At 30.4% G+C, this 27,484-nt stretch overlaps 1 protein-coding gene and 1 long non-coding RNA gene across 2 annotated transcripts in view; both read left to right on the forward strand.

Moving 5' to 3' along the window:
• Window positions 1-1,203: 1,203 nt before the first annotated feature.
• LOC107072209 (uncharacterized) overlaps window positions 1,204-27,484 on the forward strand; it is a 31,462-nt gene continuing 5,181 nt past the window's right edge. Inside the window, 2 exon segments of the mRNA XM_015331963.2 lie at window positions 1,204-3,507; window positions 13,435-13,607. Coding sequence (XP_015187449.1) covers window positions 2,478-3,507; window positions 13,435-13,607 — 1,203 coding nt within the window. The 5' untranslated portion in view covers window positions 1,204-2,477.
• Window positions 15,188-16,548, forward strand: LOC149033176 (uncharacterized). Its single transcript, XR_016175926.1, has 2 exons — window positions 15,188-15,431; window positions 15,961-16,548. It is a non-coding gene; the product is annotated as an uncharacterized LOC149033176 (long non-coding RNA).

Raw genomic sequence — 27,484 nt, forward strand, 5'->3', positions numbered from 1 at the left:
TTTATTGACTCGTAGGTGATATTTTAGATCCATTTTGATTATTTTTATTAGGTAAAATTAATATAAATTTAACACGATAATGTTAAGTGCAGATATTTATCATTTTAATGGAAGGTATCCGTTATGTGTTGTAACACTTTATTATTGATCTAAATTTCTGAAAGATCACGTTGACGAGATATATAAATATCTAATATGTAAGTATATATATATATATATATATATATTATGTATGGTTGCATAGTTTCTAAGATATTACGTTAGTTTTGGTACATATTGTGATAGAACAAGCGACGGTACTACGGACGTCTTAATTACATAATTACATCGATCGAATTATGGGCTTCGTATCGTTTCACCGTTACGTTCTTGATAATTATCACCGATTTGCTTCGAGCACCTACATCACCGCCAATTACGGTGTAGGTATATTATGCTCTCGATCTGGAATTTCAACGACGGTCAATGCTTTTGAAAAGTACGATATAAGTAATTCTATGGGTAAAAAAAGAAGAAAGAAATAAAGAAAGATAAGAAAAGAAAAATATAAAATATAAATATAAGAACAATTTTTGTTCGAGTCAAGTAATTCGAAAAGGCCAATTTACAATACGACTGACAAGTGCTAATAAGACACCAACCAAATAACAACCAGTCTCGATTTCATTTCTGTAATATTAAAATTTGATATAATTTTATCCTTGCGCAAGTAATAGAATTTGTTAACCATTTATTGAAATTACAGTGAAAGACTTAAGAAAATGACCCTTTACAAAAGAGTTTCGTAAGTAGTTATCCTTACAAATTCTTTATTTAAATCCATGGACAGATAAAATGTATTTCGTGGTATTTAATTTTTCTGGTTTTTAAATAAATAAGTATATATACATATAGTCCGTTTTTAAATTATTACTGGTGACAAATAAATTAAACTTACCAAAGGAATTCGACTTGAACATGATTTTTTGTTCGTTTTTCTCAGAACAAAAGAAGAAAGGTTAAGTTCAAAAAAGAAAGGCCGGTCGGAGAAAGAAATGAAATTAAAAAAGAATAGAAATAGAGAAAGAAAAACGTGCGATTTGGTTCATCCCTTTTGTCGAAGAAAAAGAAAAAACAAATGGGAGAGAAAAAAAAGCCAAGAAATGGAAGCCAACTGTGAGAGAAGAGAAAGCATAGAGTAAGAGTAAGAGTAAGAGGGTAAAAGAGAGATAAAAGAGAGAGAGAGAGAGAGAGAGAGAGAGAGAGAGAGACGGAGGCAGACGTATTAATTAAACGGCTCATTTTCATCGTAGGACAAAAACGCGAGTTTAACGCCCATCGTCGACTAAATGCGTTGCCCCACTCGTCGCAGCATCCACGTAGCGGGCGAGAAATCGAGGTAGCTTTAGTTCGAAGGTTGCAGTACGGACCAATCGGGTTGTAGCAAGGGTACGCCTCAACATCGGCCTCGGTATGATATAGTAACGCCCATTCGTGGTTGCTGTTTTACCCCACTAAGGGTCCTGTAGTCAGGAACAAGTTGAAAAGTGGGGATACGCGTTAACTTGCTACGCGTTCCCCCACCGTCGAGCGGGAGCGCCTCGTTTAGCCTGTAATTTGCTCAAACACTAGCAAGCTCTCGTGCCAGAAGCATCATCCGTCAGAGAGAACGACGAGCAAGAGAAAGAAAGAGAGAAAGAGAAAAATCCGTACGACGGTTTTTTTTAACACACGCGGTATTTGCAAAATAAAAATAATTCAACAAAATGTCAACGGTCCTGTTCGAGGCTTAAATTTCAAGTGATAGATCATTTTATTATAATTTATTAATCACAATAATCATTCGTTATCAAGTTCGACGAGGACTACGAGTTTTTGGTGGGCTCGTGCGCGACCCCCTCCCTACCCCTGTAATTGTGACAGTGTGCAGTGACAGACCCAGTTCGTTAAGTGTGCCCTGCTGGAATGATTAAACGTTATAAATAAAGATTTAAAACGTAAAGGGAAAATAAACGAAGGTTTGGAGGCAACTATTACTACTTTGCTGTGATTTAGATTTCTTCAGTGTGCGACGCAGCAGTGTATAATACGAACGAATGTGTTTCGGAGATGACTTGGAAATTTTGAATGAGAGCCGTTAGGCCTCACTGCGGGGAATCTTACCTAGAAATTTATCCGAAGAAAGGATCCCGTTGAATTCCTTTTCCTTTCTTTTTTTTTCTTCTATCTATTTGTCTGTCTCTCTCTCTCTCTCTTTCTCTCTCTCTCTCTCTCTCTCTCTTTTCCTCTCTTTCTTTTTTCAAATTATTTTTTTGAGTTTCCGGTCCGCGAATGTTAACGAGACTCGAACGAAATTCGATCACGCGTGTTACAATTATAAAAAATGCATCAGATCTAATTTCGAGGATCCATTTGGTGCGAGCAGGAGGTTAATAGTTGTCGTTAGGTCTAAGCAAAAAAGTGGGGAATTCTTCGGCGAGCCGTACGATAATCGTACGATGATGCCGCTCGCGCCGACGCCAATCGTTCCGGTACCCTCGAAGCCAAAGATCGGCTTCAGCATCGACTCGATCGTCGGTGGCGGAGGTGGTGGAGGTGGCGGTGGTGCCGGTACCGGCGGCGGTCCTGGTGTACAGGCTGGTCGTGTCATCGAAGATCGAATTACTGGAAAAGATCGTTTGGATCATCGTGTCGAAATTGAACGAGATGATGGGAGTCCGATGGAACTCGTCGAGGCCTCCTCGTCGCCGAAGTCACGTGGCATTGCAACTAGATCACCTGGTGCTCATTCGGAAGGTTCCGATCGACCTGTATCACGTAGTTCCTCCGTAGAATCCTATACGAATAATCCGCGAAGGACACCATCCCACGCGACTACCGGCAATAATAATAATAATAATAATCATCACCATCATCATCACCACCACCATCACGCGAATCATCACGGACATCACCATCATCATCATCATCACCATCTCGGTGGTAGCAATCAATTAGACTTCGGTAAGAGTACCGTTCTCAGTCACAGCGGTGGCTCAACTCCGAACGATAGTCCGAGTCCACCACATAGGATACCAGGACACGGTGATTCACCTGTAAGCTCTCATCCTCAGCCACCTCCTGGCGTTGTAAGGCCGAGTCCAAACTACCTAGCACCACCGCCTGGTGCCGTTACGGCTGCAGCAGCCGTCGCAGCCGAACAACTAAAGTCTCTTTATGGAATACCACCTGGACACGGACCGACGGCACCTCAGACCGGCCAGAACGAATATCATTCCCAACAGTTAGCACTCGCTGCCAATCTTGCTGCTGCTCAGCACTTTCAAGCGGCAAATCTTGCTGTTGCTCTTCAAGCGCATCACGGTGCATCTCCTCACGCTACACCTCATGGACCTTATCCGCACGGTGGCGCACCGGCTGGACCACATCCTCCACCTCATACTCATCAACCAGCAAGAGACAGTTATCCTCTATATCCTTGGCTATTATCAAGACATGGTAGGATTTTTCCTCACAGATTTACGGCTGGTATGTTATAATCTATTTCCCTTTCTTTTTCTCTCTCTCTCTGTGTCACACTAACTTTATCTCATTTATTAATTTGTCCTCAAACGATATCACTGACGCTTATTGTTACACAATAATCCTATGTTATTATTAAGCATAATCGATAAAATAAGTTCTCTGTAATTACGTAAATGTTTCTTCATTTATGTTAGATTTAGCAATGTACTATTTTTTTTGGTAAATCTTATCTGACTCGTCTTATCGCTTTCTCGTATTCTTCCTAGTTAATATTATCAAAGAAGAAAGCGGCAAATAATGAACGGGGGACGACTAATCAGTTAGATTATTTTTCTTAGTCAATGAATTCTTTTCATTTCTTGTTGACATTTGATCCAACGATCTCTCCCTCTCTCTCTCACTCTCTCTCTCTCTCTCTCTCTTTGTCTGACTCCTTTTTCTTCTTCATCTTCTTCTAACCCCCCTTTAAAGTAGCACCTTGTTGTGTATGTATCGTGAGAATCCAATTTACGGTTTATCGATGTTAGGTCGATGATAATGGCATCCTGCTTTCCGAACTCTTCTTACGAGGTCAGTTCTTTAATGAAAGGAACGCGGAGATAAGCTAGAGAGTACGAACGAAGAGAATGAAGAGGGAGAGGAGAAGGAGAGAGAAAGAGAGAAGAAAGAGAGAAGAAAGAACGTCTCTGACAGGTAGAAAAGGCAATTACCATAAATTTACCGCGATCGGCGCTTATACGGAATGAGGCGTGCCACCCGGTAGAGGAATATATATTCTACTTGAAGAGGACACGAAACTTGTTCCGTCGTAAAAAAATTGTTCGACGCCATCTTTGTCTTCGCGATCTCGCGCTTGTCCCGCGCGCACTACAAATGGTTTTTAATTCTTGGAATTGAAGGGCGGCGAATCTAATTTCCTTCGTCCTTTTTAGACACCGCAAATATAGACTTTCAGGAACTAACGTAACGAGGAGGAGTAGACCGATCCTAATTAATTTTTTTTTATTTTCATTTCTTTTCTTTTCCCCTTCTCCCTCCCCCACTATCCTTTATTTTGTAAATACGCATCATGCGTTATCATCAAAAGAAATTCATTAACTTTACAAGATGATGTATATTTATATTAATCATATGGTTGTTAGGTCATGTCTAATTAACGTCTTTAGAATTCATTGGCCTATTTTTAATTTTTATTCATTTTTTGTTGATACCTCGAATAGACAAATTATAGTGGAGGTCGTTTTTAATTAGGGTCTCAGATTTCAACGTGTTAAGATGTTAAGTTGTAAACGATCATCGTAACAAGTTTCTTTTCAATGTTCCAATAAAGAGTCTTATCAGGAAAGTGCTCATCAATTATAGCGTTAATTTGATTAGATGATGTTTCAAAAAACATTCATAGATTTGTTCACTTTTATTTAATTCTAATCAAATTCGTTAACCTTTGGAACATTTTTATAGTACTTTAATAAATCAAATAATATATAAATCTTTTGTCACACACGATTGATTCCACGTGATTTAATTTACAACATTACTATTTATAATAATAATAATTTTCCGAACAATTAGATAAATCGTTGAACATGAACGACTTTCTCGAATAAAGTCAAGTCAGTGAAAAGAAAACCTTTTCAATATCTTGAATAGTAGGATATAATAGTGGTAGCGACAACATGACACTCAAATTCTCGTTGACGTTCGAGGAATACAGTGAATCTAAAAAAAAAAGGAAAAAAAATAAAAAAAGTCATAGAAGTAAGCGCGACACCTTCGATGTTCGATCGACGACTTAGAAAAAGTCGTTTGGTTGGTGCACAATACTGAGTTTAATCAGTATTATTAAAGCGTCATTTTATCCCCGTGACATTCTCACAGCGGGGTGTCCATATTCGACAATAGGACCCAGCTCGTCCTTCTTTTTTATTATTCTTTTTTTACGGTAGTTCCCCGTAGTTGATTTCTTGCTTGTTCGTCGTGTTCCCCGTTTATATAGATGAGTTTCTTTTCTACCTACCATTGTATTATATTATTATACATCCTCTTTCTTTTCTTATGTATTTGCTCCCTTAAAAAACTTATTGTTTTTTTTTTTAATGCTTACAATGAGCTTCTCGAATATGTTAAAATCGTTGATGTATCGTTTATGTTTTAAGAAAATGTCATTAACTAATATTTATGTTAATATGAATTATCGCTCGTCAAACAAATTTTTAACCGGAAAAATCAAGTTTTTCGTTGAAGTATTCTTTTTTGTTGATACATTCAGACGATGTTTTTTTTTTTTTTAAATAAAGTAATAGGTAATAAATTGGTTTGTTTACAAAAAATTGTATGCAACATTGTAAAAATACATAAATCATTTGGTACCCAAAAAAACGTATTTAATGATTTTTACCTGAACATAGACGATCTTTTGTATTTTTATTCTTTAGTAACACCTTGTTGAATCGAATTTTTATTCAAATGAAAAATGCTTTGGAAAACTAATTTTTCATAACACGTATTGATGCAACAAATCATTAATCTTCACTTTGGATCGTGAGATCGAGTTAGTTTCCATTTTTTGTCTTCCTCTTTCTTGGATAAAACTCGTGAACGAAATTGTCAGTGGCCAACGATCAACATTTGCTGAGTTTAGTGAACTTGTCACGTCGTCTTCGTCGATATGCCAGTGGATTTCTCTTAACTAACAAAGAAAGAAGAATAAGAAAGAGAAAGAAAGGGATAAAACTCGTGTGCAAGAAAACCGCGGACTCTGTGTTCTCACAGGTGTCTAGGGAACGTTAGATCGTAGCAAAAATACGTCCCGCGGCGTTCCGGAATTGTTTTTCCAAAGACGTTTACAAGCAAGACGCATTCCACTCTATATCTTCTGTATTTTCCTTTTTCTTTTCAATAATAAATTCGATTACCTTGGCAGCCATTTGTGTCCTCGTTCAAATGTTAAGAAATAAATCATCTCGTTCTTCCGTATATTTCATTGAAATGTAGATTTAATTTCAAGCTCATTACTTTTGTCACATAATCAACAAAACATAACACACATATACACATAAAACAATAAAATATGACGAAAGATCGTTAATAAACTCTGTTGTAGTATTATGCAAATTGAAAACTTGTTTATTAGATAATTTACGTTAGAATATTGTAAATTATTGGACAGGATTGAATAATAAATGAAACGTTTATGTTTATTTGATCTACCGAATTCCAAGAAATGGAATCAACTATATATATAAATGTAAATAGATGTAATGTGCATTTTCTTTATCTCTTTTTCTCTCTCTCTTTCTTTCTCTCTTTCTCCCATTTCTTACGTCTAAAGTCAAGTTAAACGACGCAATGTTTATCCGCATACGTTTCTCGGGAAAGTAAACATAATACATATATGTATATCTGAATGACGGTGTTGTACGATCGAGTGAATTTACTTACTTACTTACTTACATATATGTTGCGAAAGGTCGCTGGCTACTCGTCTTGATTATCGTTGTCCGTTGTTGTTGTTGTCGCATAATTTAAGCTCGTTATTATAAAAACGTTTTGTGTTTGGATTATTATCATCGAAGCGTGCTCATTACTGGTCCTATTGTTTATGATTCCTTCGAAGATAACGAAAGGACGTGACGAGATAGATTTGCTTTTGTTGTGACGACAAAAGAGAGATAAATTATTGTATTATACGTGTTCAAGATCTATTGTCATATTTATAAATTGATCGAGGATAACCAATGCAAGAGTGATATACTTTATTCATTCTTTATCGATCATACGTTATAATTATGATAATGATTTTATTCTTCATTTTAACCTTGATACCGATTAATTGTAAATTATTACGCAATTCGATTTTAATTGAAGAAAGTTAAACGTGTTATCTTTCGTATATAGATAAATTGCAATAATATTTGTCACGCGTAATGATTTGTTTTGCGTCAATAATTAAACCAGATGAGAAATGGGGCCGGGTCTTATATTTTTGAGATTTAACGATTACAACAACCGGGATGACAAAAAACATTTGTGAAAATTTTCTTTTTACCTTATTTTAAATAATACATTCTATCATTATATATCATAAGAGAAATATCATCTAGTAAATGTAATGAAATTTTAATCGTTCATTATCAATGAGCTTATCATAGTTAAGAGAGTAGTCCGTGAGTTAAGCGTAAGTTGGAGGAAACCAACCGGTTTTGTATAATTGAACGCGGCGAATTGTTAATGCACAACCAGTCGTAATTTTTATTATTCTTTTACCATTTGAGATAAATGTTCGTACGAGTTTATTAGAATACTCTAATAAAGAATGAATTAATTCGTAAGGAAAAATTAATTATCGTTGAGATCGTAGTAACCGATAATAGTTCTCGAACGATTAATCATAGTTCTCTCGTATAGTTTTAACGTGATATCAACACAGCGGAACCTACGTCGGCACGCTCTTTCATAGATATACCGATTTTCCGCTATGAGAAGAAAATGGGATGGGGGCGAGGGCGGGGCGTGTATTGATACGTATGCAATAAATGTACACGTATGCGTATGTATGCGTATGTGCATAAAATACCGTTATTTACGCAACCAATGTTGTTTCTTTTATCGATTGCAATATGCGTGCATCGTTTTTATTTCGCGTTTTTTTTTTTTAATTATTATTCATATCCTTGTCAACGATAAATTTGTCACGTAAACAAATGATCTATACAGGAATATAAATAAGTACTGTAAAACTTTCAATATTCGATGATCTTAAATATTCGAACGTTCCTACTATAGATTTGTTCGTTTCTAATTCAAATAGAAACAATTTCAATAAAATCAATTGGCTTAATAATTGTAAATAATTTTATACCTTAAATTGTATCTTTTATCTATAATAATAATAATAATATCTTTCTAAATAATTAATTAAATCAAATACCCTTTCGTGATACTTTCTTGATTATGTTTATATTGTTTCAGTATGATACCAAAATAAATTACATTGAAATCGAAGAAGAATTTAGCACGAAATGTTTAAAATGAAAAATAATAAATATTTTATAAACAAAAAACCATGACTAAAGTGCAATAAAATAATATTATATTATACGAAAATTACTTTAGTATATTATATACTATACAAACTAGATAGATGATACTACTATACATACAAGATAATTATTCGTATCCGTAAAGAAAGTACGATCGAGATAACATACAAAAAAAAAAATTAAAAAACACACGTTAGATGTTTCTTCACAAAAATAAACTCGAATAATTAGAACGGTTTGAAATCATTAGATATACGTTAACCTACCCTTCCTCCCCCCTGCCTCCTCCCGGTATTATATCGTAAGTTTTGCACGATCACCGTCGTCGCACGCTTGCCAACAATTAAAAACACATTAGGTCTGTAGAACGGGCAATGTATTAAAGGTCTCTTCCTTTTTCCGTGCTAAAGAAATCGTTGGTAGAATGCAGAAGTAGACGCCGAGGCTTTCAGCAGAAGCCCAGGATGCAGGAGAGTTTAAAGAGAATAAGAAAGAGAAAAAGAGAGGAAAGAAAGAAAGAAAGAAAGATGGGGAGGGGGTGGGAGAGGTAGGAGAGGAGTATAATTTGATACGTTTACCATTTAGTCTTATTTTTGAGTAATTTCGAGTCGCTCAGGGCGTCTCAGCTGTGATGCCGCAACGCAAGCTCGATGTAATTATAGCCTTGGAAACTTTTTTTTTCCTCTCTTTCTCTCTTTCTCTCCTTTTCATTTTCTCTTCCATTTCTTTCTCTTCTTTTATGTCGAACAGGACGAAGAAGCCCTAGGCAATGTCTAGGAGATCAGCATAGAGAAACGTGTGAGAAAGAAAGAAAAAGAAAGAGTAAGATAGAAAGAGTAAGAAAGATTCAACGTTCGATATCTCGTTTAATCTTTCGCGAGAACATCGAGAGAATCATGCTTCATCCCTTTTTACTTATCGTGATCGTTCTTCGTCTAACAACGATTCCAATAATCTGAAAGAAACGATGACCAACTGTCTCTCTCTCTTTCTATTTTTTAAGTTTATATTTTATTTGAAAATATAGTAACCCGTAAATGTTGTTTAACCAACAATAAGTATAAAAAAATCAAAGGAAAGATTAGTAATGGTTTATTAATAGAATTAATATATTATTTTTTGTTTACTTCATAAGATGAATTTTTAATTTAAAGAAAAAAACGCATTAGTTTGATTCTGATATTCCAAGTGGTTATAAAAAAAAAAGAATTTATAAGTTTTCAACTCGGTAAAGTGGTTTTTCCGATATCCTATATTTTTATAGTATTTTTTGTAAGAATCTTGTTTTTTTGTTTTGTTGGAATTTTTCTTATCAAATGATTGATATTCATATGCGTTATATTATGTCTAATTAAATACACGACGAATGTTAAATGAGTTCTCATTTATTTATATATTTCACATTGAATTATTCAATGATTTATTTACACATCGATTAAATCAGGATTTGTCGTGTTTTTATAGCGAATTAATAGTTTTTTTTTTTATAAATATCCAAACGATATTCGCGTGTCGTTAATCGATTAATTGCAACTGTTTCTACTTCCTCGATGTTTTAACAAACGTTATAGTCGGGAAAAAGAAATATATTAACAACTTTGTAAGTCTTACTTTTGTTAGATCGTTTCTTTATTGTCGTCGTCTCATTAGTCGTATAATTGCAATTGTTTTGTGACATTTATCATTGGCATGGCAGATGTCTTGCATTGAGAATTATATTTGCGTGCAATTAACGGCGAGCCTGCTGCATCTAATATACATTATCTGTTCGATCCGGCACGTGACTAAGCGATTGCAGTTTCGAATAGAGATGTCTACTTTGTCGTTGACAAGAATTAACTCATTCGAATGAAATTTTATTTTAAAATGATATTTAACTTTCAACAGGATTGTACGTTTAATTTTTCATTACGCGCTGCTAGAAATGTAATTTAAATGAGTATTTATTTTTTTTTTTTTGAATCATAAGAGGATGCATCACGAATATATGTATATGTATATATATAAAAGACTTGGTAATATATGTATATTAATTAAGCGTATAAATTTATTGCGTTTTATAGTATTGATGTTTGCATATGCATATATGTTTGATACTTATTTAAATTGTATACGAGTAATGGTGTATATAATTTAAATTTTTTAACCATATTTGTAATAATTTCAATGTATAACAATTTGCACATATTACAATTTGATTTTGTCATTCCGTAAAAATAAATTAAGCTTACATTGTATAATATATATATATATATATATATATATATATATATAAGTAAGTAAAACTTCATCGTAGAATTTTCTTTGGCAAAAGGTGATACGGTCGATTACGTTATGCCAAGTTGGTTACATTGCTATCGGATAGCACGTCGAATGCCTGCGCGTCTACATTGTGCTTGCATAATATGAATTAGCATGTCATCGTGCATCGATCCATCGTATGCATTTTTGAACGCATTAATAGCTTGCCTTCCTATTGTTTTCGTTAAGGACAATCAGGTAAATTAAAAACGTATAAAATCTCTATTTAATAAAAAATAAAAAAGATTCGTAAAGGTATCGAACGATATCAGATGAAACTAGTAAATTACTTTTGCAACTAAATTAAATATATTTATATAGATATTGAAAATATTTTCTCTCTATATTTAGTAATGATTATTAATTTCTTTATTGGATAAGATATTTTTTTTTGAGCAAATGAATGAATAAAATATGATTAATAATTTGTTTCGATAATTTAATTGGAAGGGTGAACACATTAATTGTGTGCAAGTGTAATAGTTCAATATTTGATATGTTATGAATTAAAAATATAAGATGCTATTGTAGTCTACCAAAATTTAAGTTTACACGGTACTCTGGACCAAAAAAATATTATTCCATTTTTAAATATTTCACAAAGAACTTACTTTGTACTCTGACCCTGTGTATATATGCATACATATATTAGAATAATCAAGATGTTCAAAAAATAAAATATTTGCTGTCGAGGTATAAATCAAAAAGACAAATGACGTAATTAAAATTTTGAAAGGTAATGGATAGTTAGATGTAAGAGTAAGTTGAATCAAGGAGAAAAACATAATCGTAATAGGATTTTTCTCGTAAAACTTCTTTGATAGGATATATACATGTATATAGTTTTCGATCGATCTAAGGGTGGACGACGGACTTGGTATGGTTGTGTATGGTCTTCCATTTTACGTAGCTATACATTTCGAGGCACATGCCAAGTATGTATATGTATATATATCTACTTTCGTTTCGAAGCATGGATAGAAGGTGTAGCGATTTATCGTGCAGCTTTTCCGGTAAAGTATCTCGAGGTACTTCCGGCAGACGTGGGTATCGGACGATCGACATGGCTCTTTCGAGGTGGAATACTCAATTACCTGAGCGAGTTCCTAGTAGGTACTTCTCCTTCACTGTATAACTATACTGTATAACCTATACTAACTATATGAGTTAGGTTGTTGTATTATGTAGCTACTTACATAGGTTGGATTATGCGTGCCCAAGCACGCTCGCGTTTCGTGACTTTAAGTTGAGGTGACGAGAGAAAGATGACGAGATGAAAATAGTGGGGATACTTATTACTAACTAACGAGAATAGAATCGATGATGACAACGTTTAATAATTAATTAATACCTCCTTTGTTTCTCTTATTTCTATTTTCTATTTTGTGTTTTCTATCATTTATATTCATATTAAAAAGATGAAACTTACAATTAAAGTAGTTATATTAAATTTATTTCAATTCCAAATGAGTGATAAGTATTTCTCACTTTTTCTAATTATATGAAAGATTGAAAAATAATAATGTTACATATTCAATTTTCATATTCAATTCTTAGAATGATTAATCAGTTATTTCGATCAATTATTTATCGTGATTGCACATATTACAAAATACGGACTGTATAATAATAATAATAATAATACCGGTAAAACATAGTTATTGCTGTTACCAAGCGTAGTCCGATGTTAATTAAGAATGTAAATTATCTACCAAACAACCCCTTCTATCGTTGCACATGTATATGCGCCACTTGCTGTATCCTTTCTTACGTATTATCACGATATAATTATAGGTTCTTTCTTATAACGTTAATTAATCACTTTTTGATCATTATTTTTGGTGGTAACGAACGTCAGTTCAAGCAAGTTTAAAATCGTCAGAGATGAGAAAGTTAATAAAAGTTTTTCCGCAAAAATGATTATTATTTCTTTTTTTTTTTTTTTTAATAAATATTACGTTTAAATGGAAAAACGTTTGTTTCTATTAATATGTATATCAGCTATAAGTTATGTAAATACTTACTTATCAATGCTCTAATGCACTTAACATTCGCATAGTATTTTCATATCGATTTACTTGACCTTCATCGTGAATCATTGAATAATAAAATTCAAGATCGTTTGAAAATTGTTTTCTTCTTACTTATTCAAGATTAATTAATATCGTACCGTTGCGTGATATATTTATATATATATATATATATATATATATATATATATATATATATATATATATATATATATCTAATTACTTTCAATATACATATTTATCTTGTTTATTACTTGATTTACGAGTCCAGTATTGTAAGAATAATAATAGATACATACATTATTGCAACTCATGGAGATATTTGTATAATTATAATGTAAGTTTGATTCGTAATATAATTTCTTTTTTCTTTTACACATGTTGCACTGAGTAATTAAATAATTAAAATATACGATCGTTTGTTGTTGTTGTTGTTGTTGTTGTTGATTGTAGTTATTATGATCATTATTATTTATATTATGTCGGACGAATTTGTACGAGATAAAAGTAATGATTAATTATACAAGGATAACAATATTTTTGTTTATCTTCATTAGGTCCCGACATATCTGGCTTCCTTCTGCAACCCTTCAGAAAACCGAAAAGAATAAGGACTGCGTTTAGTCCGAGTCAACTGTTAAAGCTGGAACACGCCTTCGAGAAAAATCATTATGTTGTCGGGGCGGAAAGGAAGCAGCTAGCGCAGGCGCTATCGTTAACCGAAACTCAGGTAAGGAAAAGAAAAATTGATTGATGTGAGATAAAAACGAAGTTAACGTATTCTTTTTTTTTTCAAACGTATATCTATTTAAAACGATCGTAAAATATTAAATATTATTTTCATCGATGGTAATGATGATCTACATCGTCTCTCATCGTAAATATTTTTAACGATCAAATCTTTCATCGTGAGTATGAGAAAAAAAATTAATCGCGACACGTCTTAAACGTTCGAAAATTTACAACAACAAAAAAATAGTAGGAGAAAATAGAAGAAGCGGAAGAGGAAGAAAAAGAAAAAAGAACAAGAATATAACGAGTTAGTTTAAACGAGGCCAATGGATGTGCAAATTTGCTAAGAATAGGGATGTACATGGTTGTGTGGTGTTCTAAAGAAAACACGTTACGAAGAATCGGCGAAAAGGGCGCGAGAGTCACGCTTTTATGTATTCTATGGGCGTAACGCGCCCTGAAACAAGGGGTGGGGATTCTTAGGAAGAAAGAGATAGATATAAATGAGAGAGAAAAAGAGAACGAGAGGGAGAGAACAAAGTAGGAGGGGTGTGTACGAATGGGGAAGGAGAAAGGTGGCGAGATAGTGAATTAAGTCGGAGAGAGCTTACCTTAGTCGACGCCATTTTGGAAGGAACTCGTATTTACGCATTGTGGTAACAAGTTCTTTCTCTTTTTCTTTTTTATTCTAACTTAAACTTTCTTTTTTTCTAATGTAATTTTCAATTGGGAGGATATTTAATAATTTTTTTCATATTTTATGAAATTATTTTGTTTTTATAATTCATGCGAATCTTAAATTATTTTTAATTTATTAACCGGGGAATTCCCTTTTTAATGACGAAGCTTTTTTATTATTTATTTATTTATTATTTATTATTATTTATGCTTAAAATAAATGAAAAGATTATGAAATATATATTTTTTCGTTTAATTATACATAAAGTAGAAAGATTTGTACATTTTGCTTTAAAGTAATACGTTTGACGTATTTATACGTCCCGCTCGGTTAACAATTTAATAAATATTATTATATTTATATAATTTATAAAATATATATTTTATTTATATATTTAATTATATAATTATATCATTTATATATAATATATATTTAATATAATATGTATTTATTATATATCTATCTATATATATATAAAAATCTCGTGTCACAGTTTTCGTTCCCATACTCCTCCGAAACGGCTTGACCGATTTTGATGAAATTTTTTGTGCTTATCCGGTATCTATGAGAATCGGCCAACATCTATTTTTCATCCCCCTAAATGTTAGGGGTAGTCCACCCCTAAACTTTTTTTTTCATTTTTTAGACAAAATTTTTAATTTCTATTTTTTTATGATACAACATACAAAAATACATACAATCCTTAATTTTCACCCTTCTACGATCAACCCTTATTTTTTAATAGCCATTTTAGTAATTTAATCATTTTTCCTCTCCGGTCGATAACTGATCAATCGTCATTTATTTAGTTATTATTATCCCCGCCAGATGTTTATAGGTGTCACTTCTGACCCAGTAAACAGCACGGAGTAGAACGAAGCCGGTTTCCTTTTTTTTTACTCCCTACACAGTTGTCGGCCATCATTATTGTTTATGCATCAAGTGTAGTAGTAACGTTGACAATTATTATTTTGCTATCTCAGTGTAACTCTTATATTAACTTTTAATCATTCCTATTTTATCAATAATAATTAAATTATCAATTTTGAGTGTATTTTGCACGATTAGTTAATCAAGTGATTTTATAACCTCAAAAGTACTCAACACGTGACACGAGCTTCCAATAACAACGGATTTTGTGTTGTAAGTATACTTTTTTTATTTATGTTGTTGATCTTATAAAAATGTAATTTTAATTTAATTTTATTAAATTATCAATTTTGAGTGTATTTTGCACGATTAGTTAATCAAGTGATTACGTGACACGAGCTTCCAATAACAACGGATTTTGTGTTGTAAGTATACTTTTTTTTATTTATGTTGTTGATCTTATAAAAATGTAATTTTAATTTAATTTTATTAAAAAAATGTAATTGAACAATTAAGATTTTCATAGTTTCCAAAAAATCAATCATTATGAATCTTTATTTTGAAATGTCAATGGAAATATTGGTTGTATGAAAAAATTATAAGAGACAATGTTTTCATAAAATTTAATTTTTTACTTTTGTTTGAAAAATTTTTCCATAAAACTTATATTTTTGTTATAATTTCATAAATTAAAACTAATCATTTCAAAACTGCGGCAAAAATCCTGGCCCTAATTATACTTTTAACATTTTTCATCATTAAATAATTTCATTAATTCTATTTATGTATGTTTTGCTCGAAGGATTACTATGCGTATCGGTTGATGATTAGACGCGGTCAGGACAAAATCATTCTACGATTTCGTGAACTTTGCCAACAATTCATAGTAGACATGTACGTGAAGATAGGGAGCGAATGACTATGATACTTACGATTTAATCAACAGAAACTGCGTGCGGAAGAATACAATCACTTGCGTGGGACTATTGTAAACAACGCCGAAACCGCAGAAATTGGTAATTCAGTCATTCTACCATAATCGTACATAGGCAGTCCACGTTACATGCAAGAATATAAAAAGGAAGCTATGACTTTCGTGCTAAAATACGAACGGAAAAACATCGTACAATCCATAAAACTTACAGATTTATAATGTTTCTTTTAGTGTTATTATGATTAGTGATTATCATATTATTGCGATATGTAAATATATAATAGATTAATTGATGTCATTAAATACAATGAATTAAAGAAATGGATGTTTGGTGTTTTGAAATTATGCTAGGTGCTAAGTTGGAAAAAAACGAATGTAATAAAACAAATTTCAATAAGATAAGATAAGCAGTTTCAGAATTATTAATAGACAAATAAATTGTGACACTGATTTTTATATATAGACTTTTATTTAGTAATTAATATATAGAATAAAAAATTATATAATGAATTTTATTAATTAATAAATTATCTTTTTTTTATCAGTTTTACGTTCTTTCATTTAACGATTTTTAAATCGATCTGATTTTGAAAAAGTTTTCACCTCAAAAAAAGCCACAGCAACGCGTGGCCGGGGCACCCTAGTTATATATATATATATATATATATATATATATATATATATATATATTATTATTATATTATATAATATATTATATTATAATATAATATATAAATATATTTAATAAAAATATAATATTATTATATTTTTTATATATACGAAAAATATAATATTACAAAATAACGATAATGTACGATATTAGATACACGCATATAAAGAAAAATAAGAATAAAAATAATAATAAATGATATTATTGTATTTAATGTAAATTAAAAATTTCTGTATAATCACGTTTTTTCAATTACACGATTAGAATATGTTTTTAATATAAATATATATACATATATTTAAGATACAGCATTCTTTCGATCAAAAATTGAAAAAAAGAGACAATTTAATTCGTGTTAGGTCGTACGATCACGTTTCTCTTATCTGTAAAAGAAACTCTCTTATGTTGGTTGTGAGAAAAAGGAAAGAGAGAGAGAGAGAGAGAGAGAGAGAGAGAGAGAGAGAGAGAGACTCGTTCGCGAACTACATCGAGCAAAAGCACCTACGTGATCGCGATTCGGCGAGTTGATTCGCGGTCATAATGTATTCCCAGGTAATTGCTGGGCTAATCGTACGTAATTAGTGCTCTAATGAGGAACACCGGGTCGCGTGTAACGCGCGTCTTTCTTATGAATCTTAACTAGGGTGAAACGTACCGTTTCTCTGCGTGTTCGAAGAGGCCTCTGTAAAGAGCCTAAGGATATAATGTGACTGCTAATTGCGTGCCGTTCCAAGTACATATATATATATATATATATATATATATATATATATATATATATATAAGTACATTGCTGATTGCCTTCCGGATCGAAGAAGACAACGCGTTGCTGTTGGCCGTCGTTTCTTAAACGTAAATTTGCTCGTAAAGTATTTTGCTACCCTCTTGGCTACTATTTATTTCTTATGCTACTACTACCGAACAAACTCTTAACGCAAAAAAAAAGAATTCGAGATATTATTATTAGAAAAGTAAATTTTCTAACGTCATACACGTAACCAACATATCTTTATTGTTATTTATGGTCTTCAATCTTGATTAGCTTCCGAAGTAGGTGTATTAGAAAGATTGAGAGATAAATAGATAGTTAAATGATATATAGATAAATATATATATATATATATAGGTATGTTTATGTTTTATTTTGTAATATCCGACGAGATAATATATTATAATAAATGATAATATGTGAAGGAGTACGTTAGTAATTTGTAATTATAATAAGAAACGGAGGAAAAAAGTCAATGATCGAGACAGTTAGATAATAGGATTAATACGCGATCATGTATCTGATTAGGCGTGGTTCTTGATATTGAAAGATACGACGATCTGTTGGTATACGAAGAAATGTGAAAGCTGGTTTTTCTTTTTAATAGTTAGTTTCCTTTTTAAAATGAAATATAATATATTAAGTGTTTTATCATAGATATCACGTAGCGACGGATAGTGTAATGACAAGTTTAATTCGAATTAACGGATCGGAAGAAGAAGAAGAAGAAGAAGAAGAAGAAGAAGAAGAAGAAGAAGAAAAAAAGAGGAAACTGAGAAAGAAGAAAGTAAAAAAAATAAAAAATAAATAAAATAAAAGATATAAAGATAACAAAATTATGTGCCCCCGAGGATTAATTGGTAATTTAATACGGGATTATCGAGAATATTATAGGAATAATGACGTTAATTATATGCGAATCGCGATCGATAGAGTTAATTCTAATGATTTATCAGTCTTTGAATAGGGCAACGAGTCATTACGGTTGTTGGTGTTCTGCCACTTATAGAGTAATATGGTCTCGTGAGGAAACTTGCAGTCTTATTTACGTACGCGAGACATAAATTATTAATGGGCCTCTCCATTAAGCCGAATAATTTAACTGACCAAACGCACGGTTTACAATCTAATCATACTCACTCTCTTTCTATCTTATGTTACTCACTTTTTTCACTTTCTTTTTCTCATAAACGATTGGTGCTTGAGTATTTAAAGGTAAGACACGAGAAGTCTCAAGATTTTACGACTTTTCCTTTTTATGGTACCAAAAATAGTTTCATTTAACAGACCTTTTTTATTTATATTGATTTATTTTTACATAATATTTTTATGTTTATATTTTCATATGTATTTTGTAATAATTTCCTCGTAAAATACGTTATACATGATAACATTTAATTTTATGATAATTAAGAAACACAATTCGTTTCGCGGAGAGTTTAAATTACCGGAATATATTATATTACAATAAAAAATGTGAGAATAAAAACAAACGGATTTCTATAAGAAGCCGTTCACTTTCTAACGTTTTTGTTTATTTTATTTTTTATTTTTCAGATCGTTTCACGATATTATCTTCTGGAAGAGTTTTCATTCACACTATGTTTGTTAATTTTCTGCTTTTTTTATACACGAAATTTAATATATAACGTTTATTTTATTATATTATATAGGATATATATAGATAATAATATATAAATAAATTCACACACACACATATATATATATAATATTCATATAATTAAATATATCATTATATATAATTATTATTTTATATTATATTTATATTATTATTTTTATATTATTTTATATTAGAATTATATATATATTTTATATTATAATATATTTATATATCTACATATAATTATTATTAATTTAATATAATTATATTATTATATTTTATATTATTTTATATTATAATTATATTATATTAATTATAATTATAATTATATGTAGTTATATTAATATATTATTTCTATTTTAGTTATTATATTATAATATAAATTATATAATTTTATAAATAATTATATAAATTATAATAATTTATATATTTTATTAATTATATATATATATAAATTTATTTAGTATCTACTAAATGGCAAGCGTTTATTTTTAAGATCGTTTGACGATCGAAGAGTTTTCTTTCGTACTATATTGCTTTTGTGTTTGGTATTTTTTTATAGACAAAATATAATATAAGGTTTATTTTTTAGATATATATAGGGATATATATATGAATTTATTTAGTAAATTGGCAACGCAGCAACAGTCATCGGATGACCGACGAGCCTTAACTCGCGAATACTTTATTTTTAGTCCAGCGACGTCACGGCTCATTATGCATAGAGAATCCGTACGCGGCCTGCATAATATGCAAACTTCTTTCCATTACCGTCCACGGCAACGTAATACGCAAGGAGAAAAAGTCTAGTGCGATTGGCTGAGAATAAAATAGTGCCATGTCGGGAGAGCTACGATATTGTTTTTTTCTCTTTTTTCTCTCTCTCTCTTTTTCTTTTACTCTCTTCCTTCCTTTCTTTTTCTCTCACGGAAGAGTCGATAGAAATCACGTAAGAAAGTATAATACATTTCAAAGAAGACAACGGTACCGAGTGTACCAATAATATCATTTGACCATACTCATTGCAGATCTGAAAGTTTTCTTTCGAAATTATAATATGATTTTTTATAATATTTTTCTATTATTCCATTTCAATCTTTTTTTCGTATTCTCATTAAAGAATTTTTTATTCATATGTCTTGTTTTCAGAAATAATATTTTTAAATAATGCATTTAAATCTTTCTAGTTCTAATTAACACTTTAATGGTCGCTCACACAACATGTGTGTGATAGCCGGCACAACTGTTATTGGCCGTTATTTATTTATAACTTTTTATATATTTGAAATTATATAAAATTAAATTTGTTGTTGTTTTTATTTATGTTAATTTTTTCGTGAATTTAATAAAGTTTTTTTAAATTAATTTTTCAAAAAATATTACCGGCCTCTGGCGACGTTTGACTGCGTAGACGTGCGGCCATTAAAGTGTTAATAATCGCAAATAATTTAGTAAAATACGATCGTATGATTGATAAAGAAGATCGTTGATGCAAATGCAACAACAACAACAACAACAACAACAACAATAACAACAACAACAACGATCATAATTGAGAATAGAAACTTGAACAAGTGAACATATTCTTTATCGCTAGTGGTATTAAAGTGAAATTAATATTCGTTGTATAACGTTGAAGGTTATCACCTGTATTTTTCTCTCGCGTGTTCTCAAGGGTTCTAGTTTCTGGAAGCGAACAATGGTACATTAAAATCTTGGATAATTTCAAATCCCATTAAAAGTCTTTATTCCTCTTACTCGTGGTCAGTGAGATCTTTTTTCATCGTTCTAAACACGAATATCGTTTTTTTTGCTTTATGTTTTTCTTTTTACTCTACAAGTTACTCGTTAATATCGTATTATTGTAACCATTTATCGTTCTTATCGTATTCCACGAACGAGACGAGATTGTTTATATCATTTTCTCTTACAATTAGTTTTGTTAAAACAATTTTATGACTTTGTAAAATTGATCCATATGAATAAGTGTAAAGATAAGAGACGATCATTAATGAATATTTACGTTAATGTTTTCTTGTAATTAAGTATGAAAAAATATTTTAAAGATAAGTAGAAACGTTTTTCTCATAAGTACATAAAATTGATATTTCTAGGAAAAGATATAAACGAAGTTGTTTTTAGGTTAGGTAAAATATAAGAATTATTGTTTCCTGTTATTGTAGTACGAAAAAGTGAGAGAGTGTTTGTGTATGTATGTATGTGCATATTCGTGGCATAAGTGATTTTAAATACACCGATCATAAAATTCTTTGCTAGCCGCGATGGTGCGAAGGGGAGATGTCTGCTGGAAGGGTAGTTTAAGTTAAAGTACACTAGAAGAAAAAGGGATGATAGATGACAAGGGAAAATATGTGTATGATAATGACAAGGGAAGAAATGTCTATAATTGTGTAACGAAAAGACAATTCGAAGAATTGAGTTAAGAATATAATTAAGAAGAAGTAAAAAAGATAGGTTATGTTACGCGTAAAATCAAGAAAAGCAGTTACTTTAAGTTGTTAGGCTAAAAAGATACCTAAAAAAGTAATTAATGTCAAAGCTAAGTAACAAAACAATTGTAAATAAATTATAAACATTTATCATTTTCAATCCTATTAATTAATTATATAGAGGGATTATTTAATGCAATCAAATTAATATTCACTAATAATGTCTGAGAATTCAAATTAAGCACAAAACAACATAAATTTTTAATTTATACAATATATAATATATAATTTATTATAATTCTAAACTATTTAGTAAATTATAACAACACACAAAATAATACCACAATTACAATGGAATACATAAAATAATAATATACGAAAAAAATATAAAAATTAAGGTTAATTATGCCATATGTAAATCTGAAAGCAATGTATGACGTAAATATATCCAAAAAATTGAATTGTAATACAGCTCTATCTATTAAAAATTTACAGTACCTAGAAACCTAGATAACCTCTAAATAATAAATCAATTCTAAATTATTTAGTAAATTATAACAAGACACAAAATAATACCACAATAAAATAATAATATACGAAAAAATTGAAAAAGTAAGGTTAAGTTGTATATAAATTGAAATAATTGAATTGTAATACAGCGCTATCTATTGAAAACTTACGGTATCTAAAGACCTAGATAACCTCTAAATAATAAATCCTTCAATTAGCAATAAAAAATAAAAATAAACGCGATAAAAACTATTCCATATTTTAAGTTGAAGAAAATCATGCAAAATACAAAAAATTTCAGTAAGATCAGTTCAGTAGTTTCAAAGTTCGTTTGAAACCAATAATGTGACTCTGAATTTTATATTATCATGTACATATATTTACTATCATCTTTTCTGTACTTTTTAGTAAACTTTTACTAAACACTTATTAAATAAACTATCAAAGAATTGTTTAAAATTTACAAAACCAATTCTGCATTTATTTCTAGGTAATACTAGTTACGAAAAATGATAGTATCTCGTTTTGATCGTCATGAGAAGTATATAGAAACGAGATAAAAGTATATATAAATACATACATATGTGTATATATGTGTGTAAAAGAGAAAAAGAGAAAGAGAGAAAGAGAAAATGCGAAAAGCGTCATTTTATCGAAGCGTGTCGTTTTAGGACCAGCCACCCCAACGTGTACGCACGGTGTCGGCGATTGAAAAATAATATCGTTGGGTTTATTTAGCCAGGAGAGGTAGGTTGACATGGTGGGGTGGTAGGCAAGAGGGTAGAAACTCGACGACGATGAGGCCGACGACGACGACGACAACGATGACGACTACTATGATGGCGTTGATGGTTTGAATACGCGTACCGAGGATTAAAAAATAATGTTTCGAGCGTGATCGTCGGAAACCGAAGGGGGAGATTATTGGACCGCCTCTTCTCGAATCTACGCGATTGGTCGCACTGTGTCCAGCTGGCGGATTTTATTCGACCGGGGTGAGTTGGGCTGTGCGTGCCGAAAGAGACATCGATCGACAAAAAGTAAAAAAAAAAAAAACAGAAAAAAAAAGAAAATATATAACATATATATATATATATATATATCTTCTGGTTTGTTTATTCGTCGATATTTCGTTTAACGCACGCTATACTACACACCATCAGAGTTCCCGTTCTTCTTTTATATAACGTTTCGATCAATATCACTCGAGAGAGAGAGAGTGAAAAAGAGATAGATACAGAATGTAAAATTGACTAACAAACATTGCAAGACGATAAAGATTGTTTTACGAATTTTAAATGTTAACTCAATCAACGTGATTATCGAATGAAAAATGTTAATTAATGATTTTGATGAGATTTTATTTTTTTTTCTAACTGAAATTTCTCTCACGAGATTGTTTTTCATTTCTTCTGTCAGCCCCCCTTTTTTTTTTTATTTTACATAGAGTGAGTTGAAAAGTTTTCAATCGAATGAAAATTATTTCTCGAAGGATTTATCATATTTCTAAACCACCCAGTTTGCACGTGCAAATTTCTTTTTTGTATTAGAACTTTTCTTATATTTGCATTAGTAATTCAGAAAAGTATTTATTTGCGTAATTTGAATGAATTTATTTTAATGTTGTTGCGAAACGAAACAAAAAAAATTAAGAAAACGTTAGATAGATCACTTAGCGATTAGTAGATACTCGAAACATGTATCTGTAGAAAATAGATCAATTTATCTGTTATAGAACGTATGTCGAATGTCGCAGGTACTCGCCAATTAAGATACCGTCTAGTTGTAGATTTTACAGGTACATTGATTTATCATTCGTATGATAAAGTTTTGGTAATAGAACGTTGAAATATATAAATTTTCAGCTAATTTATGGAGATAATGCGATTACACAACTATATTTATATATTTTTAATTCATATTATTTAAAAATTTATTTTAATTCTTTTTTATTTTTGACGCAATCCTAACATATTCTGGTAATTAGTTTATCGAGTGTTTTTAATTAAACATTTTTCCATGCTTCTTATTAAAATTGTCAAAAATGTCACTTGGTAGAAAAGTTCATATCAAACGTGTATTTTTTATTGCATGTATAAAATATACAAAATTATTACGAATATAAGAAAATAATAAAATTAAAAAAAAAATAATTCACAACTTGTTAATATTTGATATAATAAACATAGATCATTTGTAAAATTTATCGTTGTAGTTAATTTTTTATGGATATCAGCAAGTTTTGTCCAATAGTAGTGTATAATAATACTTATACAGATAACAATATATGGCATCGAAGAATTGAAATGTTGCTTTCGCAATATTAATTTCCATTTAACGAATATCCAATTTCTCGTGGTAATAAAAGGAAAAGACTCATCAGCAGGATAGATCTTATAGCTCGTATGTATGTACTTATATAAATATTTTACATATGTAGTTTCATAATTAAGCAACGAAATGTTTTCTCGTAATGGCAACTTGTACTTTTGGAGCCATTTCGAATCGCGAAATCGGACATTATGGATTCTCCCGTGGTATTAAATTATCCGCTGAAACTCAACAATTTTGTACGAAGATATAAACGTCGAGTTATTATATTTGTTCAAAAAAAAAATACCCATAAAATATGCGTATGGCCTGAGGTGTTTATTCTTATTACAGAAACGAGCAAGTACAAGAACGTCTAATTTCTCGACGATGTTGGATGATTATGTTACGTTATCGTTAATATCTAGTTGGATAGTGATTATATATTTTTATCATTTATCTAAAATGATACAGTTGTATGACTGATCGATAGATATTGATAAATACTTATTAGGAATGAGTAATTATTAGTATAGCTATATATATATATATATGTATAAATAGTATTTTTCTCCTATAAATATAGTATATAGGACATGATGTTATAAATAACAAGAAATTTATGTTTTCATACCTATCTATAAGTAGATATTTAATAAACGTATTACAAGTGTTACGTTATTAACGTTAACTCATTAACATTAATTTATCTCACGACCGATTTGAAATTCATTTCATATTTTATTAAAAATAATCATTGAAAAGTTTTAATACAATGTTATTACTTTTTATACAATTATAATCATTATATTGTTTTACTTATTATTGAAATTTTAATCAAGTTGATTTAAATTTAATTTTTAATTATTAATATTATAAAAAATATTAAATTAATATTATTATAAATAATATTAAATTAATTATAAATAATACTAATTATAAATTTATTAAATTTATTTATATTTAATATAATAAATACATCATAATATAAATAAATAATTATATAATAATAATATAATAATAATTATAAAAATAAAATAATAAAATAATAAAATAATAAAATATATAAATAATTAATAAATAAATAATAAATAATATAATTAAATTAATATTATTTATAATTAATAATATTAAATATAGTATTATTATAAAATTAATAAATTTGATATTAATATTTAATTTTTAAAAATATGATAATTTGAAATACGGTTACGGTATTAATATAATAGGTATATCTGTATAAATTCTTGGTAGTAATATTAAAAATATTTTTAATATTAATAATGTATAATTTGAAAGATAAAAAACAATAATTTTAAATAAGACGAAAGTAACATGATAATAGTAAATTTTGTACAAAAAGTAATGCGAATGATATTGCACGAATAAAAAATTTAATTAATGTTAAAATATTTTAAATAACACAAATATTATGTATGTTACATATATATATATTAATAATAAGAAATATTTTCACGAACAAAAAAGTAATGATAATAAAAATGAGATAGAAAAAAGAAGAAGAAAAAAAAGAAGATAGAAATGCAATGTGAATTCCGTCCGTCTATCATTATCCATTTGTGTTAACCTTGAAAATGTTCGCGAAGCGTTTCTGATCAGCGGACGTGCTCGTCGTGTCGCATAATTAGAATATCAATTAATAATCCGGATTAATTGAGCTCTTCATTATCCATGCATACCAAAGTGATATCCAGAAGCTCGTGCACGCTTTCATTATTCTCCCTAACGCGTGGCGTTTCAATGTGGAAAAAAGAAAAAAATATATGACAGAGATAAACTATGTTAACGATATCCGGCTCGAGACGATTAAGGATAACCCAGAAATTATGATAAACGTAATTACGATTATCAAATTTTCTTCCCGTAATTTTTCTTTTTTAATTTATTTAATAATTTTGTAAAAATGTTGTGCTGAGTTTGACATACAATTAGATTTTATTTATTTTTGTTAGTTGTAAAAATGTATATATATATATATATATATATTTTAATTATTTATGCATCATTATACATTACGTCAGTTTCTTAGCTTTTTAAAATATATTTTTTATGTCACTTTATCGAATATAATATACGAGGATAGAATTTGAAATGTTTTAAATCTAAACACAAAACAAACTTTTATCCTTCCACGATAATTAATACCTAAAAAGATTTACATAAAAGGACAATGATCGATAGGATAGTATACATTATCGAAAGTTGAAATCGTAACTTTCATGGAGGATCGATGGGTAAGGAATTCAGGAAGATTCATCTTTCTTTCGTACGTATAACTCGGCTTACAATTTTCCAAGAGATGGAAAGAGAGAGAGATCGGTGAAGAGATCGTCTCGAGAAGCGGCATGGCATCTTAAAGAAGGTATCATTCATCGATACGGAACCAATTACAGGCAATACCATCTCCGTAAGATCTACCAAGATCGAAATTAAAGTCGGTTTGAAGAAAATACAGGAAAAAAAAAAACTAACATGAGAGAAATGAAACACAAAAAAAGAAAACAAAATCAAAATAAGATGAAAAATAAAAAGAAAAATCTTGGTCCTGCACATGTGATGTGGTTGGTTGAGGATCCTGAAAAGATGTCGGCTATCTAAATGGGCTCGCAAGATTGCGAGTTGGAAGCGCTCACGCTCACTGTGTGTCTGTCGATCGTTTGGACGAGATAACGAGTACGTAGGTACGTTACATAGTACGAAAGAAAAATAAAAAGAAAAAAGAGAGAAAGAGAGAGAGAGAAGAGAGAGAGACTTTGCGAGTTAACCGGCGTTACTTCGGACTTTTAGTTGAACAGGGTAACAGCCTGGCTTAAGCACCAACTGAGCTTACCTGCCTTCCTTGGTGAGTTTGCGCAGAGCCACGTAATTGAGGCTGTTTCTGGAACGCGCTTAAGTGACAGGTGAACACCTTATATGCGAGTCACATCGCCAGTGACAGTCGTATGCGCCTTTCTAAAAACATATATATATATATATATATACTAGTAGGCATATACACATAGAATACACATACAAACAAACGTAGGACAAACTCTTCTTCT

This window comes from Polistes dominula, unplaced genomic scaffold (genome assembly GCF_049000335.1).
Source record: "Polistes dominula isolate Pdom_NZ unplaced genomic scaffold, Pdom_raw_medaka contig_15, whole genome shotgun sequence".
NCBI classification, from domain to species: Eukaryota; Metazoa; Arthropoda; class Insecta; order Hymenoptera; family Vespidae; genus Polistes; species Polistes dominula.